Source organism: Leptodactylus fuscus, chromosome 2 (assembly GCF_031893055.1).
Source record: "Leptodactylus fuscus isolate aLepFus1 chromosome 2, aLepFus1.hap2, whole genome shotgun sequence".
In the NCBI taxonomy this organism is placed as follows: Eukaryota; Metazoa; Chordata; class Amphibia; order Anura; family Leptodactylidae; genus Leptodactylus; species Leptodactylus fuscus.
In genome coordinates, this window is record NC_134266.1 from 210,435,361 (window position 1) to 210,455,089 (window position 19,729).

General features: G+C 41.1%; 2 protein-coding genes across 2 annotated transcripts; both read right to left on the reverse strand.

Moving 5' to 3' along the window:
* Positions 1-945: 945 nt before the first annotated feature.
* On the reverse strand, positions 946-3,212 carry KBTBD7 (kelch repeat and BTB domain containing 7). The gene has a single exon (XM_075265444.1). The coding sequence runs from the start codon at positions 3,189-3,191 to the stop codon at positions 1,266-1,268; it is 1,926 nt and encodes a 641-aa protein (XP_075121545.1). The 5' UTR covers positions 3,192-3,212; the 3' UTR covers positions 946-1,265.
* Positions 3,213-5,966: 2,754 nt separating this feature from the next.
* On the reverse strand, positions 5,967-19,702 carry MTRF1 (mitochondrial translation release factor 1). The gene is made up of 10 exons (XM_075262837.1): positions 19,424-19,702; positions 18,307-18,745; positions 16,600-16,682; positions 14,873-14,954; positions 12,855-12,962; positions 11,140-11,312; positions 10,932-11,049; positions 10,479-10,615; positions 8,924-9,022; positions 5,967-6,179 (listed from the first exon to the last, which is right to left on the reverse strand). The coding sequence occupies exons 2-10, from the start codon at positions 18,722-18,724 to the stop codon at positions 6,087-6,089; spliced, it is 1,311 nt and encodes a 436-aa protein (XP_075118938.1). The 5' UTR covers positions 18,725-18,745; positions 19,424-19,702; the 3' UTR covers positions 5,967-6,086.
* Between the last annotated feature and the right edge of the window lie 27 nt (positions 19,703-19,729).

Here is a 19,729-nt window from a genome sequence, read left to right on the forward strand (position 1 = left end):
CAAGAGAGTGGAGGTCCCAATATGTATGCGTGTATATATATATATATAATATATATATATATATATATATATATATGTGTGTGTGTATGTAATGACTATGTTTGCGCTTAAACCCTTTACTACAATCAATATACATTTTTGGATTCATGCGATCTAAGTCTATGCTATACTGGGTTAACCCTTCCACTGCGACCTCCACTCTTGTGATGTGTGTTTTTAATGTCTTGTCTTCCCTCTTTAATAATTGTGTTAATAGTTATGTTAATACACTCATGTTTTTTGCATCATTCATGATTTTAACATTGATACTGGGTTGGAGTATTATTTGTTTGGTATCTTTGTTACTAGCATCTAATATTAAGACTGTCTTGGTGTAACAAAATGGAAACTGTAACCCTTTCAAAACTAATTTGTATTCAAACCCCTCTAAATACATCATGCAAAGAAAGGCTCGACTTTGAGGAGGTATAACAGTATATACCTATGATAAAAAGTAAAACTGACCGAGCATATAAGCAGACACAGTAACACATCTCAAAGTACAAAATATTATTTTCAAGTGCCAAACTTAAAAAAAAAAAAAAAAAAATTTCCTGGCCAATATAACGGTTGCTACTACAAAAACACTCACCCATTTCCCACCCTAAAGAGGAACACTATGGCAGTATACTTTTACCCAGCAAGTGTGAAGATATTTACAGGAGAAAACAAGTTGGAACTTTAGGGTACACTGCCATAACTCTGATCAGTCAGAGGGGCAGAACAATAGGCTGCAAGGACAGCAGAATGACTAATGAAGGCAGAGCACCTTCTGTCTTTGTCTCCAATCACTTCAACATTAAGAAGATTAAAAAATAAAGACAATGAAAGTTTCATACAGGGAAAAAAAAAAAAAAAAATAGTCCTGCAACCAATCAAAAACAAGACGAAGGAAACGCTTGTCTTATTTTTAACATTACAGTGAATGGAGACGGATACAAAGAAGGGGTTCTGTCTGCAACAGCTGTTATGTCAGTTTTTCATTCCCTTGTTCGGACCCTATGAAGGATTAGAACAACGGACTTGAAAGACAGCAGTGTGAACTTAGCCTAGTCCATGAACCCAGTGAATAAACTTAAGCATTTCTAAGAAGTGGTTGGAGGGGGGATTTTCATTGAAGGGACAATGTTTCAAGTAGTGCAGAGTATCAGTTTCAGAGGCAGATGGTTTGGCTTGAGAACCTTGAGGGAAATCTCAAAGCGTAATACAAATAAGGTTTGCGTGAGTTAGAAAGAGCCTTCTAGATATATCCGTGGTCTTGCAACAGATACTCTTGGCCACTCATCCTCTGAAAAAGAGCTCAGACTGTCCGATTCAGAGTCCAGCTCACTAATTCCATCCATCCAGTCAGTACTGGACTCACTGCGGACATCGTCCTCTTCTGTGATATAGCTCTGCCCTGACTCCAAGCAAGATGGATACACTCGTGCAGACAGGCACATGAAACCACAGTCATAATGGAGAAGTCCCAACATGGTGCCGATATTAACCCAGCGGTCATTCGTCACGTCGTACTCATGAACGGTCACGCGGTTCTTCTTCCACTGCACAATGGCACAAGAAATAAGGAGGAGCTTGGACCCATATTGCACAATCTGATAGTTGTTGGTATTAACCTCACTTGGTATTGGACTAATTCGCCGCCATTCTCCTCTGGCAGGATTGTAGACCTTCATTATAGGAATGTCACATATACAATAAATTTCATCGTTGTACACACAGGCTTCATGGAAGTCACATCGCTTCATTGAGGCACAGTTAAGCCACTGGTTACAGGCTGGGTCATAGCATAGCATTCTCTTATTACTGATAGCATACAGGCGGTCATTCACGGTCACCAGTTCAAACGAATAAAAGGAATGGGGCAAAGGAGCCACCAACGTCCACTGATTCCTTTGCACACTATAGCACTCCACATCCTTGATCTTGGCACCAGAGGAGGGGTCATGGCCACCAACGATGTAAACGTAACCATTCAGGTAAGCCACATCCATGCCTTCCCGACACAACAATCTTTCTGCTAGGAGCTGCCAGCTGTTGTGAACAGGGCTATACACCCAGAGTTGTTTCATAGGTTGAGTAGCCAAGTACAAGTCGTTTTCCGGAGACACGCATACAGCCGAGGAGGTCACCGCCTTACTGTGGGCTAGGTTGCTAATGGGAGAAGGCATGGTATAGATGTCCCCAGAGTAAGGGTCATAGCACAGGAAAGGTTCTTTGCGGTGACCAAAGAAGATGACCATCTCCTTGGCAAGCATGCCGATCCTGCGCATAGGGCTACTCTCTTGCACGCTGACGATAGATTTACCATCCTTGTCCGGCAGCACCGCATCCAGGTACGGTAAGCAATGCCTGCGCACCCAGGGCCTGGACTTCAGGCTTTCCAGATAGGCCTGGTCCTTGTCTGTGAAGTGCTGCCAGCGCACACAGTTCAGCAGCTCCTGGCACACCTCTGCCCTCTCCTTGGGGTTGGCCTCCAGCCAGCGCAGGGCAGCACCACACACCACCCGCTCACTCACCACATCCAGGGTGTCCATGCTTAGCACCATTTTCAGCTGGGCCAGGCTCATCTCACAGAACTCCTCACTGGCTACAAACTGCTCAAAATGGCGGGCCATGAAGGACAGAGCGCGGCTCCTCAGTTCACAGTGGTCGAAGGTGTCGGCGAAGCGCAGGATAGCGGCGCAGTTGTGCAGGTCCAGCCGGCGGGCCAGGTAGCCGGCACAGGCCTGGCGTACGTACTCCAGCTGCAGCATGTCGGCGGCCGCATACAGGCGCTGCACATTGGCCTCCGTCACCATCACTTTGCCCGTGTAGCAGTACTCTATGATGAGCGCCATGGACTCCGGGCTCATGTCGTGTAGCGTCACCTGCTGCTGCTTGCTCTCGTACAGGCCGCCGGTGAACATGCTCCTGAAGTAGGGGCAGGCGGCGGACAGCACATTACGGTTGCAGTGGAAGCTGCGGCTGTTCTCCGGGTCCTCCACACCGCCGGGCTCCTCGGGGCTGCCTCCCAGGACGCGGATGGTGACATCGCACAGGAGACTGGAGTCGTAGAAGCACTTCAGCTGTGTCAGTAAGGACGAGGCATGAGCCGGGTCCTCCAGCAGCTCCGGCCCTGAGAAAAAGCTAGACACCCCGTAACCAGACATAACGGGAGGCGTGACTATCGGTCTTCCCCTTGTGAGACTGTGGGTTCCGCTTCCCGGAAGTCAAGAAACCAGCGCGAGAACCCCGACATCCGACCTTCTAGGGCGGTGCCTAGTGACGTCACTGAGCGGGCACAATAACTACTACACTCAATTGTCCTCTATGGGCGACGCAAACTAGACAGTCATGTGACCGCCGGAGTCACGTGATATGCGGCTACTCAATGCAGACATGATCGAGACGGAGACCTGTGTGTTGGGGTCTATGAAGATACAATTTATAGACCCCTCCATATACAGATGCAGGATGGACCAATGGGTCCATGCACACCATACTTCATTGCTATCTAAAGATGGGAGGAATATGCAAATATGTTTCCTAAGATATAAATAGGGAAACAGTGGCTCTGTATGCTGCCCTCTAGGAGAAGCTCCCTTGAACATCATGCATGACTTTCCCACAAGCCTTTGCTGCAATGATGCAGGATTTTTCCAAGTCAGTATTCCAGCTGTGGACAGCGCTGGTTTGATCTGATTGGATCTCATCAGCACAGCCTAGGGAGAACTGACTTGGCAGAGGTGAGAGACTTCTAGACCAGATTATAGAGATATTGTCAGTCCTTAGGGAGAGACCACCTTGTCAGGTGTGACAATATCCCCATAGTCTGGTCTAGAAGTCTTTCACCTCTGCCAAGTCAGTTCTCCCTACTCCCTAGGCTGTGCTGATGAAATCCAATCAGATCAAAACAGCGCTGTCTACAGCTGGGATAGTGACTTGGCAAAATCCTGCATCATTGCAGCAGAGATTATTGGGAAAGTCAGGCATGATGTTCATGAGAGCTTACCCTAGAGGGCAGCATACAGAGGCACTGTGTCGTGCAGCTGCTGAGCTCTGCTTGGACATACTGCTATGTTCTTGCAGAACAAGGCAACCATCTTCCAACCACAGCTCAGCAGCTTGGACCACAAAGACTGAAATTGGCTAGAAAAGTCAGAATGGAAAGTCCCACTAATTCTTGATCTGCGCCCATTAGAGGGCAAAAGTTACTAGACACCTATTCCTGTGTCCGGTTGTTCAGTGGTTAGCACTGGAGTCCTGGGTTTGAATCCTGCCAAGGACAACATCTGCAAGGAGTTTGTATGTTCTCCCTGTGTTTGCATGGATTTTCTCTCATACTCCAAAGACATACTGATAGGGGGCTGACATACCTATATGGGGCTCACAATCTACATTAAAAAACCAACATATTCTTGTGTCTGTTCAAGATGGGATTGGCCAAGTCAGCACTGTTGGAAACCCCCGTTCAGCAATGACTGAAGGTTGTGTATGGCCCCCAGAATCTGCTCATCATCCACTGTTAAAACATAAGTAACTTTTAGACAATGTTTGATTTTGTTAGTATTTGTGTCAGTAATAAAATTTGTCTCCTTTCTGTGAAATTTTGCATTTTTTCACTCTTTCCTTTGACTCTCTTTTGAAACCTGTTCCCTACTTCTCGTGTAGTGTACAGACTGTGAGAATTGAAGAGAAAATAAGGGTGGAGGGGAAGAGTCATTTCAAACAGCTATAACTTGGACATTATACCATATCTTTCATATTATATTAAGGTTGTATTTCTACCTGTATGACTCACAGATATCTCATTGGTTGAAGACACAGTCGGGATTGAGATATTTATATGCAGCTGCAAGTTCTATGTTTTATAATGTCCGAGAAACTGCCATTGAAAGTGACTGTCTCTATAAGGGTGTAACGATTGCGGTTGTAGGGTTGGTACGGGCCCCGCAGCACCATGATACTGTTTAGGGAAAACCTGGTTCCCTGACCACTATAATATATTGTTATTTGAAGTCTGCCCAGGGGAGATTAAAAATAACAAATACTCACTTCTCCTAGGACTTCGATGGTTCCCAGCATCCACTTTGGGGCTCTTCCTAAAAGAGACGGAGTTCATGCACCCCAGAGGTCACTGCTGAGACCTGTGATAAAACCCCAGAAGTTACAAGGAGCTGGGGTGCGTCACCACAGTTGCAGGCAGAAGAGGACCGAAGAGGACCAAAGAGGATATTGCAGACAACCAAATGGAGCGAGGATGCCTAGGAGAGGTGAGGTAAGGTGAGTATAAGTGTTATTTTCCATTACCTCCCTTGGACCTCTGCTTATTATACTCTGGGGTCTGCAGCAACCTCAGTGTATTATAATAGCACCTTAACTACCTGAGTGCCAAACCTCACAAATATTTGTCAAATTTCGTGGGGTTCACCTAAAGCAACTCAAGGTTGAGCATTTTATATCGTTTGGGGCCACTGTGGGGAGCATACTATACTGTGCAAGGGACACTGTGGAGCTTATTATATTCTGCGGGGGCCACTGTGGAGCATATTATACTGTGCAGGGGGCCACTGTGGAGCATATTATAGTGTGTGTGTGACGGGGGGTCATTATGGAGCATATTATACTGTGTGTGGATCACTGTGAAGCATATTATACAGTGCAGGGAGCCCACTGTGCAGCATCAGGCATATTTATAGGCAATTCAGAAAATGTGGCCAGGGTAACCATCTTATATGTGTAGCCACCTTTATTCCTATAGTAACCCCTATATCTACTTTACTTACATGGATTAATATTCTGTCTAAATTCTCCACATATTCAATAGATGGTATAGACAGAGGAAGAGAATTAAAAAAAAATAAAAATAATAATAATAGTATGACAAGCAATGAGATGGTTAAATAAAAAAACAAAAAACACTATTTTAATAATGTATGCACATGTGGAATAACTGGATATCCACATTTATCAATAAGGGTGACTTTGTACAAAGTGTCTTCAGTGAAGATTTTGTGGTCCTGAGAAAAAACCGTATGGATGAAAGAGGTCACCCTTAAAGAATATCAGCTTATGACCTCAAGTAAAGCCTCGGCATCTGCTGCATCATGTAGTTTATCAATCAGCTCATCCAGCAGCTCCTCTCCATTTAAGAATTCCTGTAACAATAAACATGGACATGATATTCAAATTCACAAGTATGTATTAAAGAACTAGAACTTCAAGAACTAGAGATTTAGCCAAGAGATTTCTTTTTAATGTCAAATAAAAATGGAAGATATAAGTCGACTCTATTGCCTCATATAGAAAGGCTGAGAATCTGACTAGGTCTTTGTTAGATCTAGAAATAAAACTTAATGTTTATTAGGGATATATAAAATCAAAATAAAACGTGTATGTGAACAAACCCCACACCTAGTGCTGGTTAAAATGTAGTAGACTGTATATCAACAGTAACATCTATGCCTCCACTATTGGAGATCCAACCAGTCTCAAAATTAGCAAGCTATATTGTCCAACTTCGACTTTATACTCTATGACGCCAAATCATGTGACGTCTGGGGGTGTGGATTAGTTTCCTCACTTCCCTCCTTTTTATTGGCCAGATGAGTGGGATTCATCAGCAAGGGGGGTGGTTATGGCCTATAAAAGATCGAACATCCATTACTACTAGAGATGAGTGAATAGTATTCAATCAAATACCTTGCTCCCATAAAATGCGTGTAAGTGGCCAAACACCAAGTGGTTAAGCGCAGTGAATATTTTATGTGCTTAACCCCTTGGTGTTCAGCCGGTTTCACGCATTCCTATGGAGTGAGGCATTCGATCGAATACTATTCGCTCAACACCAATTACTACACTATCCCTTGACGAACCCATAAGCAGGGAAAAACGCGTTGAGATGCCGCGTGATACCTTTTTTTCTATGAATTATCTTCATCTATGCTGCCTCCTGGCACCTTGAGTCTTGATTATCCCTATGTAGGTAGAAATGTCTATTCCTAAGGGGCAACACGGTGGCTCAGTGGTTAGCACTGCAGCCCTGCAGCGCCGGAGTCCTGGGTTCGAATCCTGCCAGGAACAACATCAGCAAGGAGCTTGTATGTTCTCCCCGTGTTTGCGTGGATTTCCTCCCATTCTACAGAAGACATACTGATAGGAAAAAAAAAAAAAAAAATGTACATTGTGATCCCTATATGGGGCTCACAATCTGCATAAAAAAAAAAAAAAAAAATGTCCCCTTATCTGCTCCATTACCAGCACTTGGTGTGCACACAGTGGGATTTGTTCACATGGTCTTTTTGTTTTGATTTTATATATCCTTAGATAAGAGGAACTGTAAAACGCACTTTTGAGTGCAATGCTGACAGACACTTATGACAGCCATGTGGTGATGTAACAAGTGCATCAAACATTAACCCCTTCCCGACATGCGCCGTAATAGTACGGCGCGTGTCGGGTCTGTAACTATGGTGACCGCCCGGGAGCCGGGCGGCCATCATAGCCGCCGGGTGTCTACTGCTTTAAGCAGTAGACAACCGGCTCTAATGCCTCCGATCGGTCCCCGGACCGATCGGAGGCATTAACCCCTCCGGCGCTGCTGTCAAAGGCGCCGGAGGCGCCATCTTCCCGGCGGCGCATGGGCGCCGCCATTTTGGCAGGGATCGCCGGCTCCTGGAGCATGCTCCAGGGCCGACCCCCCGTTGCCATGACAGCCGGGAGCCTTGTTAAGGGCTCCCAGCCGGTCTGCAAATTCTCTCTTTTGCAGGCTGGTGTATACAGCCTGCAAAAGAGATGATGATTTTTTGCAATGCATTAGCATTGTAATGCATTGCATTAGTGATCAGACCCCCTGGGGTTCAACACCCCTAGGGGGTCTAATAAATGCAAAAAAAAAATAAAAAAAAAAAGTAAAAAAAAATATAAAAAAAATATAAAAAGTATTAAAAGTTCAAATCACCCCCCTTTCCCTAGAACAAATATAAAAGTAGTTAAAAACTGTGAAACATATACATGCTAGGTATCCCCCGCGTCCGAAATCGCCCGCTCTACAAATCTATAAAAATATTTTTCCTGTTCGGTAAACGCCGTAGCAGGAAAAATAGTCAAAAGTGCCAAACCGCCGTTTTTTCACTGTTTTAATTCTGATAAAATTTGAATAAAAAGTGATCAAAGCAATAACATTTCCCGAAAATGGTAGAACTAAAAAGTACACCCGGCCCCGCAAAAAAAGACGCCCTATGCATCCCCGTACACCTATGTATAAAAAATTTAAGGCCGTCGGAATATGGCGACTTTTAGAAAAAAAAATTTTTAACACCGTTTTGGAATTTTTTTTAGGGGTCAAAATGTAAATAAAACCATATAAATTTGGTATCCCTGGAACCGTACCGAAACACAGAATATAGGGGACATGTCATTTTGGCTGCACAGTGAACGCCGTAAAACCAAAGCCCGTAAGAAAGTCGCAGAAATGCATTTTTTCTTCAAATCCACCCCATTCTGAATTTTTTTCCTGCTTCCCAGTACATTATATAGAATAAATAATGGTGGCATCATGAAGAAAAAATTGTCCCGCAAAAATTAAGACCTCATATGACTCTGGGAGCGGAGAAATAAAAAAGTTATGGGGTTTAGAAGGAGGGGAGTCAAAAACGAAAAACGAAAATCAAAAAATGCCATCGGCGGGAAGGGGTTAAATTTGCCATGCAATTTTCATACATGTGGCACATTTTGGACTATTAGCCACATAAATTCCAGCACAAGAGGGATAAAACTTGTTTCCATTATTGAAACATTAAAAAGTCCATATCACATCACAGATAAAGCACAGATATCCTACTATATAGCACATAACATAATCATGTAAGTTATTGTACATTAGAAAAGATATAGTATATACCCTTAGGTTACGATTCTCATAAGATATCCTGTGGTCTGTTAGTCTGTCTTGAGTAAAGTTGTAGGTGCGAATACGGTCAGCCTGATCTCTTGTTCCAACCTGCAAGGAATATAACAAAGCAAGATTCTATCACATTGATCAACTATATCACCAGATTGGTTTAAAGGATCCAAAAAACAGATTGTAAAAACTGAATAGACATACAGACATTGATCAGGGTTTTTGGAGTTGTTGTTTTTTTTGTTGTTGCTTTCACATCAAGTTTTTGTTTCAGTTGGGGAATTTTTTTTTATTTTTTTTTATTTTTTTTTATATTCAGCAAAAATCATCTGTGGTATTGTGAAGAAAAAAGAAATATATGTAAACGGATACAAACTGATCAGTTTTTTTGCTGCATCCATCAAAAGCTCGGATTCCTTCCCTGTGTGCATTCACATGGAGTAAAGTGGTGCTGATTTAGGCGTTGATTTTTTTTTTACACGTGTAAAAATAGGCGAGGCGTTTTTCGAAGTGGGTTTTTAACACTGTCGCATTTTCTGTTATTTTACACATGTAAAAAAAATGCAACAGAAAACGCACCAAAAAACTTGTCAAAAACCAATTTGCGCCAAAAAACGCATCAAAAAATGCCTCGCCTATTTTTACACATGTAAAAATCAACACCTAAATCATTGCCACTTTACTCCATGTGAAAGCACTGACTCTCTGTAAACAGGTGGCCATCCATTTTGTGCATCCGCAAAAACTGATTACTTAAATGGATGATGAAAACATGATGTGAACGGCCCCTACAATAGCTTCTGTGTTGTCAAACCTATGCAGATAGAATGAAAGCTGGCCCCTGATTGGTTTCTATGAGCATCACTGACAATGATTAACCAAAAATGGTGCAGAAGATGGGGAAGAAATAAGACATGTTCCGCATGACAACCAAAATTGTTTACATTGTAAATGACCTGAAAATGACAGCTGGTTTTGGACTGGTTACTAGAGGTAACAGCTCCCCCTTTTTACATACTGTACTAGGTTAGAAATTGGTTCAGATTTGGCATTTTTAAAAGGTGAAAGGACAAATGTGCATCATGTATAGATTTTTTTCAACAACGTGAATAGGGTTTTGAAGACCTGTTATAGCCAGGGGTCAGCGGCCACCTTAGTATTGATGCCAGTGCCTATGAGCCCCCTAAGGCTCTTGGGCCAGGGTGTGACTGCACCCCCTCAAGTTACACCCCTGCTATCAACAGAACTTATTCTCGATCCAAAGTTCCTGAGCGATGGGAGTCCAACCTTTGGAACCTCCAGTGCTCACAAGTACAGGAGTCTCAAGAATGTAATGGTATTATGTAACTACTACTACCTGTAGGAAAAACTCAATCTCAATGGTACAAATCTTATGTCCCTTTAGGGACTAACCAAGACACAAATATATCAATTACAATATATTTCTATCCATCAACCAGTATGTATTTAAGTTACTATTGTCTGCTCAAAATGGGAAACTTCTAGGGCAGTAGGCCAAGTCTGATCAATAGGTTTCTCTTTAACTGTTTCCCACCTGCAATTTTCTGGAACTCTGTCTCTGGGACAATTCTTGCTTTACATTCTGTTCATGCAGTTTTGCTCTCAGCATCTTCATGGCTTTATCTTTATTCTGAATTTGGGAACGTTCTTGTTGGCACTCAACTGATATTCCTATATGGAAACACACAGTAGTTTGTGAATATGCAATGAGCGGATATGTTGTGTGATAAAAGTTCGGTAGTACACATACATGTAATGGAAAACACGAACATTTTGCAGCTGTAGAAACCAAACCAAAAAAGTCAAAAGTAGCAGAGTTTGCACCAAACATCATTGACAAAGAACGAAAACCAGACACAACCTGCAGAAATGTATCAATGTATAGGTCTATAGAAATTGCACTTATTCTTGCAGTAGCCCTTCATTTTGGGGATCTGTAGTGCAGATTATAGAGCTGTAGAAATCTTAGGCTGACATAATACTACACCTGTAGGAAGGTGAACTATCCGCACCGCGCTGTCTGTTGTATTGACATGTTGTCCTCCAGCACCTTTCGCCCTGAATGTATCGATTCTTAATTCTTTTGGATCGATTTTAATGTCTATCTATAAATGAAATAAAAGGTAAATAACTGAAATTATTAAAAGCAGGACTAGAGTATTAAAATTCTAGAATGGCTGAGGCACTTACATTACCTCATCAGGTTGAAGAAGTACGATTACAGTCATTGTACCCGTGTGAATCCTCTGCATCCTAGAAGACAAGCCAACCTCCGGAATTCTCTGAACTCTATGGACCCCACCTTCATATTTCAAGCGCTTGTACACACCTTCACCTATAATGCGTGCTGCTGCATGGTGTAAACCACCTGCAAAGTGGATGTTATATTGTATTAAAAAATATCTACAATATCTGTGGTTCTATTGAGGGAATTATGCATAGAAGTAACTGAGCAGATCTATAACTTCTGCAAAAAGATTATAAGGCCCCTTTTACATGGGAGAATTAGGTCATTGTTATGGAAGCCAAAACCAGAAGGGTTCAAAACAAAAACATGCAAATCTAATACTTTTTCTGTTTTTTTTCCCCTTTTCTGGTGTTGATTTGTATTTTATTCATTTAGGAGCAGTTGGAATTTTTTCTCTAGCCCTCATCGTTCCTGACCAATCAATGCTATTACTATTGGTGTCTGATGTGCTATTTAGGCTCTGTACTGACAGGAGGGCGGTAATACTCATCTGTCCCTGGTATTTCATTGTCCTCAACCTCTGTCTGGCCCCAAGGCAGTCCTTGCCACAAGTGACGAATGAGCACAACCAGTGGCCTAAGGAAAGGATTCAGGACATCACTCACACATGTCACCTGAGACTTCCCGGGTCCTTCCTTTAGGCTGCTGACTGGCCTCATTGGTTATGTGTGGACAGGACTTCCACTGGAAGAAGCCATGGAGGAACTTGGGACCGGACAGCAGCATTGTTTTGTTTTTCAATTTCCCTGAACTCGAGGAAAAAAAACTGGATAACCTTTAATGATAAAAAACCTTCTCTATGTGAGTGTGCGTGCAGAAATAGCTGTCAATCACTGTGTAGGGCCACCCACTGGACTCCAAAGCCCAGAATGAGCAGAGGGTTAAATGAATAAGGTTATTAAAGGGATAGTCCAGTGACAACAATGTTACCCCCTATCCAGGTGTCCTGGCAATAATTTGACAATTTCATAGGGATGGGCTGTCATTTAAAAGTGCATGAGAGCCTTCCAACTTGTTCTCCAACCCCAGATACTGCGGAATACTCCTAAACATGGAAGCTTGCTGGCATTGCATGAGTATTTAGAAACAGACGGAAGGGTTCCCATACAGGACCATCTGTTATCAGTCAGAATGCCAAGCCGCTACAGGTCTCTCGCTCTCAAATAGCAAGAAATACTTTACATTTTGTAGACAGCCCATTCATTTAAATAAAGCATTGTTGAAAGGGAAGTTATTAGTGACTACCAGATTCACAGATTCATTTATTGTAAGCTACCTATACAGCACCAACATGTTCCATGGTGCTGTACACAAAGTGAAGGCACTCCCAGCACCAGTGTGGCTCACAATCTATTAGCACACTACAGCCAATTTTGTAGAAAGATGCTAAACTTTTCTGTGTATATTAAGACAAAAGTTTGACCCAAATGACCCCAATATTTACATCAAAGCTGGATTATATTATATTTTCATCACTGGAAACAGTTCTTAATGCTAGATTTCACTTTTGTTCATTCATTATCTATTATGTTAATTGACAAAAATGAATTACTAACACTTCTATTCTTGAAAACTTTGTTACTTTGCAGGATTTTTTACTGTAGTGCACTTAGCCAAGCTTACTTCTCATAGTTAACATGCAAAATAAAAGAAATGCATTACCAGAATCGTTTGGCGAGTAATTCAGAATTTCAAATGACCAAGACTTATACTGAGCATATTTCGTGTACATGTCAAAAACCTCAGCCGTAAACTGCTGGCAAATGTCACCTGAAAATAATAGCACCAATTTAAGAATGGCATACTGCGCAAGACTTAGAAATGCCTTTATATTCAAGCACAGACTAAAAAGATACTTTAAAACAAACTACAGTGACTGCAAAAAGTTAAATACTGTAGATTCTTCCACTTAAAGGGGTTTTCCAACTGTAGGCAAAAGTTTAAAAGGGGTTGGCGAGGAATTACAGTTCTGGGTAAGGAATCTGGGGAAGGTGAAACATTAAAGAAAATCTATACTCCCAAGTATGGAGGTTTGTTTGTTTTTTGTTTTACCTTCCCCAGTCTCTGAGCCCAGAAGTGTAATTTCTGGACCACCCCTTTAAATCATGCCTGGAGAATACTAAAGAATGACCATAATTCATATTTCATTGGCTTTCTGATCCAGCACTAGCGGTCTGATGTCCACTACTCTCAGTCCTTGATGGAAAGGTAAGTTATGTTTATTTATTACTTTTAATCTGACAATTTCTACAACCCCTTTAATATTTTCTTTTGTGTTGTGATTTTCCAACCTCCATGATCATCTGACTATAAACAGAGAGACAGATACATTTATCTGTAATGACATTATAAATTCAATACAAACATATTACATTATATATGTAACTAGCTTTTACCCGCGACTTCGTCTGCGGTGAGTTGAGTATTGGGCGGACACAGACGTGTGAAACTGTAAAAGTGCTTTAAAAAGTTTGGTGGGCTAGCAAATGTGATTTGATGTGTTATATTGTGTATGTTGTGATACAGACAATGTGATGTGTTATACAGCCTGTGTACAGGAGTATATATGTATCAGGTACTGTATATAGCAGTGATAGGAGATACATGTAATATATAGTATATACAGCCTGTGTACAGGAGTATATATGTATCAGGTACTGTATATAGCAGTGATAGGTAATACATGTAATATATAGTATATACAGCCTGTGTACAGGAGTATATATGTATCAGGTACTGTATATAGCAGTGATAGGAGATACATGTAATTATGTAGTATATACAGCCTGTGTACAGGAGTATATATGTATCAGGCACTGTATATAGCAGTGATAGGAGATACATGTAATTATATAGTATATACAGCCTGTGTACAGGAGTATATAAGTATATATGTATCAGGCACTGTATATAGCAGTGATAGGAGATACATGTAATTATATAGTATATACAGCCTGTGTACAGGAGTATATAAGTATATATGTATCAGGCACTGTATATAGCAGTGATAGGAGATACATGTAATATATAGTATATACAGCCTGTGTACAGGAGTATATATGTATCAGGTACTGTATATAGCAGTGATAGGAGATACATGTAATTACAATGTGATGTGTTGTATTGTGTATGTATAGTGGAAAGCTATATGTAAATGTGAGTGAGTAGAGTGAGGGCTACTCCTGAGGTGACAGTAAGGAGTGTGCAGGCAGGTTGAGGCAGGAAATGCCAGGCAGTGTGTGTGAGTCTATAGCTAGGGCTAGGAGTCCTGCTTTTGTGAGTCTCCTGCTAGGAAGCCATGTTGTTTAGTGGCACCAAAAGTAGCCTGTGACTCAATCCTGAGGGAAAACTATGTTTGTGGAAAATTGCACGCAAATCCGTCCAGGCGTTTTAGCGTGATTGAGGAACAAACATCCAAACTCACAAACATCCAAACACACAAACTTTCACATTTATAATATTAGTAGGATTCAATATAAAATTAGCAGAAAATAGACTGTACCTCAGCTCAACATGTATGTGTGGAGAAAGGGAAAATGCACACAAAAGAAGTTGCTAGAACTTTTTGCTAAGTTTTGAAGGTTTACTTAGGGACTGTGGATTAGGTTTCTCCAACTATGGACATCCATCTTACTAAATAAATCATGCTGCATCTCTGTAAATAAAATAAGGGTGCTGACCTCCAGTAGTTCTTCCAGACACAACCTCCAAGATAGCATCATTCATGTCATATTTTTCCGGAGGCACAAGAAACCGTAATAGCTGAAGATAAAAAAAAAAAAAAGAAAAGAAAAAAAGTATATACATATAGGGCTATTGATACATATTTATTTTAAGATGCAGTTTGAAATCTGCTTCTAGTTTCTGACTTTACTGATGTGGCTGTGTCCCTCCAAAGACGACTGGACTGCATTCACATATACATATTGTGGCAAATTTATACTATCTAAAAGTAAAATGCAACCTAAAACAAGACCTTTCACCACCTTGGCCCATTATTTGTATTCTTCATTAGGCGCCACTCCACTTAGTGGGCAAAACTGGATTTTTTTTCTGCCCCCGCCACTCCTGAGTAATCCATACAGTTAGTTTAATTAGCATATTGGATACTGAAACTATGTCAGATGGGTGGTCTTGGGCTGGAACAGGCAGCTTGGCATTGCCCACCTAACAGTAGAGAGCCTAATTAGCATACTGGTTGCTGAAAATAGTTTCACCGATTGCTCAGGTATAATGGAGGCTATAGAAAAAATGTCAACTGTAGCAGAAGCAGTGATGAAGCATCTACTGAAGGATGCAAAATGTTGGCACTGGTGAAAGGTCTTCTTTAAACTACGCTAGATTTATCACAGTGGCTCATGCTCAAGACTGTCTGGTGCATTTTTGGACATGGTTTTGTAACTTAATCCATTATCCTTTACTGCAAAGTTTTGGTCCTTTGTCAAACAAGGAGCAGAAAGTATCAGAAAGTTATAAAATGTAAAGTATGTATGGCAGTGTTTTGCTGCAAATTCAGAATTTGGAAGAATTTTCAGTTGTATGTTTGACCCCATTGTTTGTGATAGTCTCCCTCTGGAGTGTACAGAAATGCCTAAGGGAAAGTGACTGCAGAATGGACTGCACTGCTTTCTCAAACTAAGGTCCATAAAGGATATACTCTCCCTTGTGCTAACAATCTGACATATGACATATGGTCACAAAACAGCCTGTATGATCTATGCTAACACAGAGAGGCAGAGAGTGTAGCTGACTTCAGCTCTGATCTGACTGCAGGTATAAGCAGTGTGCTGTTCTATGTCAGGAACAACAGCACAGTCTTCTATGTACAGGAGTTTCATAGTCTCTATAACAAAATGGTCAGACATTTCTTATAAGGAAAGATTGCACCATCAGTGCAAAAAGTAACCTCACATACACAACCGACAGTATACCAGGCCATTCCAGGTATTATGGATTCAGCAAAATACAATCATTGTACGATGTTAACTTTTTTAACATACTCTCCATATTAATTCCATTATTTAATTGTATTTTAGATATTTATATATTAAAAAGTATATGTTATATTATTGCACAAAAGTCCATTAACACTTCACAGTTTTCAAGATATCATTTATTTGGAGCTTCTTTGCAGCCATAGGATTAAAATCTATCTTAGCTATGCAATGATCACGTGGTGCTCACTGTAATAGGCAGCTATAATAACTGTTCAGAAGTACTTTCAAGTCAAAATATTAACTTGGCCTGGGGCGACCATTGAAGAGTTCAAGATGTTTTGACTTGAGACCGTAATTCTATGAAAAACGAATATTTGGTTCTGAAAACCCTGACGATTATCGTAAAATGGACAAAACATGAAAACTTCTTCACCATGTATTTAGAAATCAGTAAATCATTTATGCCATACCTCTTCTTGCAAATTATTAATGTTTTGGATCATAAAATCCTTTTCTTCCTGCAGTAATTCTTGCTCCTCCTTAGAGTTTAAGTCTGTAAGAAAGATAGCTCTTATTTTATGAAATTACAGTAATATTAAGGAAACAATCTGCTGTAAAAGTACTGTAAGATTATACAATTGTCTCTCTTGGGTAGATAAGCGCTTCAAGTACTAAGACATACAGTAAGGAAAATCCCAAACATGAAGCATAATACTGTAGGCAAGGCAAACCGCTTTCTTTTGGGGGTTGCAGAGGCAACTGCTTTATGCCCAGCAAATATTGTGCATGTGTTCTATTCTAATTATAGGACATGTGCACGATACATGCTGGGCGTTAGAACATTGTGCCAAGCAACTGTCCACATGCCTCCCCCCCATGTCAGATTGGGTGGGGGAAGGGGGTTGCACAATCTCTTGCGGTTGAATTCACATGGTTGTATTACATATGTATTATATATGACAGTTACAATCCCTGTTCTGAACATGCAGCATAATGAGTCTGCAATTCAGTGCACCGATGTATTACAGCCATGCAAATATAGCCTTAAACAGGCCTTTCATCACCCCCCACCAACTCCAGTTCTTAGCATATTTTAATAGGTGCTGCTGAATTCAGGGCAGTTGAAATTTTTTCTCTACCTCTACCGTTCCTGAACAATCAGTGCAGTTAGTTTAGTGTCCCTGATATGTTATTCAATCTCTGTACTGTCAGTTGGGCAGTGTCAGAAAGGAGCAGGCAAGGGGGTGTGATTCAGAGGCAGCCAATAGATCTCAGGCATTGCCTTTCTGACAGTATAAAGCCTAACTAGTACCAGGGAGACTATTAAATGATGCAAAGAGCTGGACTTAGCAAAAGAGGTGAAAGGTCCTCTTTAAGTTATATTTACATAAGCAGATTTTCATCAGGGTATGTTCTGCTTGTTTTTTTTACTTTAACTTTTCTAATATTCAGGGTTTTTTTAAAGCAGTTTTTGAGCCAAAATCAGGGCTGGATTCAGACAAAGACATAGTATCTGTCCTCTGTACTTATTTTCCTTTAAAAATCCATGTCTCATTTTGGCTTCAAAACGGAATAAAAGAAACATGATCAAAAGCTGCAACTGTAAAAACACTATAAAAAGAAGCAGCTTGGCAATCATTTGATTATCACGGATCCAGCTTTCCCAAGACATGATGATCAGCTGCTTCTTCTATGAAAGATACAGGGAAAAATTAGCACAGTAAACCTATCTGAAAGGTCAACTCTTTGAGAAGACCACACCCTTATTCAGAACATGTTTTCTGTGACATACTTTCAGCTCCACCAATGTATTATGTATACACCGGACATGCAGGAAATAACTGCTAAGCCACTCACTGGTTCAGACGGGTCACCAATGGGGCCATTGATGGCCTAATGGTTATTTCCTTTGTGTCAAAAGGGACTGAGAAGAAGAGATGGTGTAGAACATGGAAAAAGTGGAAACAGGAGCAGCTGAGGATCAGTGTGGGAAGTATTACTTTTTACGTTTTTAAAGCATTCTGAGTTCATTGTGAACAAAATTACACCATTTAAAAAGATCATCTGAGCAAAGTGGAGATCCAAATATTGGACTACCTCAATTTTGCAATAAGAGGGAGACAAACATATATATAATAATAAACTGCAACATCCAGTTTATATCTATGTAAACTCACCAGCAAACATGGCTTCTAATTCTTTGATATCACTTTCTGCTTCCTGTATTTTGTGAAGGAGGGCACTCAGTGATGACAATTCGGTATGCCGCTGGGTTAAAGTCTTGCGTTCCTCTTCTTTTAAAGTAAGATTCAATGTCTGACTTAACTGTCGGTGTTCTGAGATCAATGACTGCAGGTAACTTTGTAATTTCTTGTTTTTCCATAATGCACCAAAGCCTTGAGAACAAGATCTTCTAGGATGAAGGCCATAAAGTGTTAAAAAAGGAGAAGTTCTCACATTGGATTGTGAACCTACAGTAGGCTGCCCTACAAATGGCTTAGTACACACTTTCTGCAATACATAATCAGGGGTACATGTATGGAGACCAGACACACAGCTCCTTCTCCATAAGGCAACAACTGACAGGCGCTTCATTGTGGCATCTCATAGAAACTCCTGAAGTAAAGAAAAAAAAGAAAGAAGAGTAATAGATTTAGGTACAGATATGTTAGGAAAATTTCAGAATATATTGGCAATTCCTCAGTGTTATACTCCCATCAATATCATTTCTTAAGGGAGAAGAAGAAACCTACTTGCGTAAAACTTTTATAGAAATTTTCACAATTAATACATATCGAATATACAGTCAAAATATGATAACCCTCTGGCATGGTATATTGAGAGGCAAGGGAAAGAAGTGTGATACAAGTAGGATGGCACTGCCACACATCCATTACTCCTGGCATGTCAAGTAACTGTACAGAAAAACAAAAGGTACTGTTGTTTTAAGATCTGACTCCTGGACAGGTAAGGCACAACAACTGATGAGCCAGATAGCTATGGGATTCATTCTGGTAACACCTTCCTGGTTATCTGCACCATCCCAAGAAGTTTAGGAAAAGTCAGACTATCCCAGAAGACTAAGGACTTGGCAGCCTGGAGAGATTCAGTTAGGTAACCCAGCAAAGTTCAGTGTTCTCAGCTAGCCTCTGTATATATAAGCCTACACCAGCAGTGTACCCTAAAGAGACAGACTCTACTTTACTGGAAAGATGTGCCCTCTTCCTGATTGAGCCTATGACTGGTCATACACATAGCACTGGTACACATATCCTGTATAAGAGCTATCAGCACCTGCCTGCTACTTCTGTGCGCTAGATGGGCTCCTCACGTGTGCTGCTTAGCCAGATCACCCACTGTCAGCCGGCAAATTCTGAGGTCACAGCATAAAAACTCCAACTCCCAGAATGCACATAGGGAAGCTCACTACGGAAGCCGGGAGATGTCAAACTTTAATGGTCACACTTATACCCCATTTACTGAACTGTGACCGAACTGGAATTGGTCTCTTTAGGCACATGCAGACACTCCATTAGTAGCCTGTGGCTACAGAGAACGTGAGGTTGAAGTCTGACCACATGACAAGCGCGACAGAGCGAA

Coding starts and splice junctions, on each gene's coding strand:
- KBTBD7 (XM_075265444.1), bottom strand. CDS start 3,191: ATGTCTGGTTACGGGGTGTCTAGCTTTTTCTCAGGGCCGGAGCTGCTG.
- MTRF1 (XM_075262837.1), bottom strand. CDS start 18,724: ATGAAGCGCCTGTCAGTTGTTGCCTTATGGAGAAGGAGCTGTGTGTCT. Junction 16,683..18,306: donor ATTAGAAGCCATGTTTGCTG/GTGAGTTTACAT, acceptor TCTTTCTTACAG/ACTTAAACTCTAAGGAGGAG. Junction 10,616..10,931: donor GATAGTTCACCTTCCTACAG/GTGTAGTATTAT, acceptor GTTTCCATATAG/GAATATCAGTTGAGTGCCAA.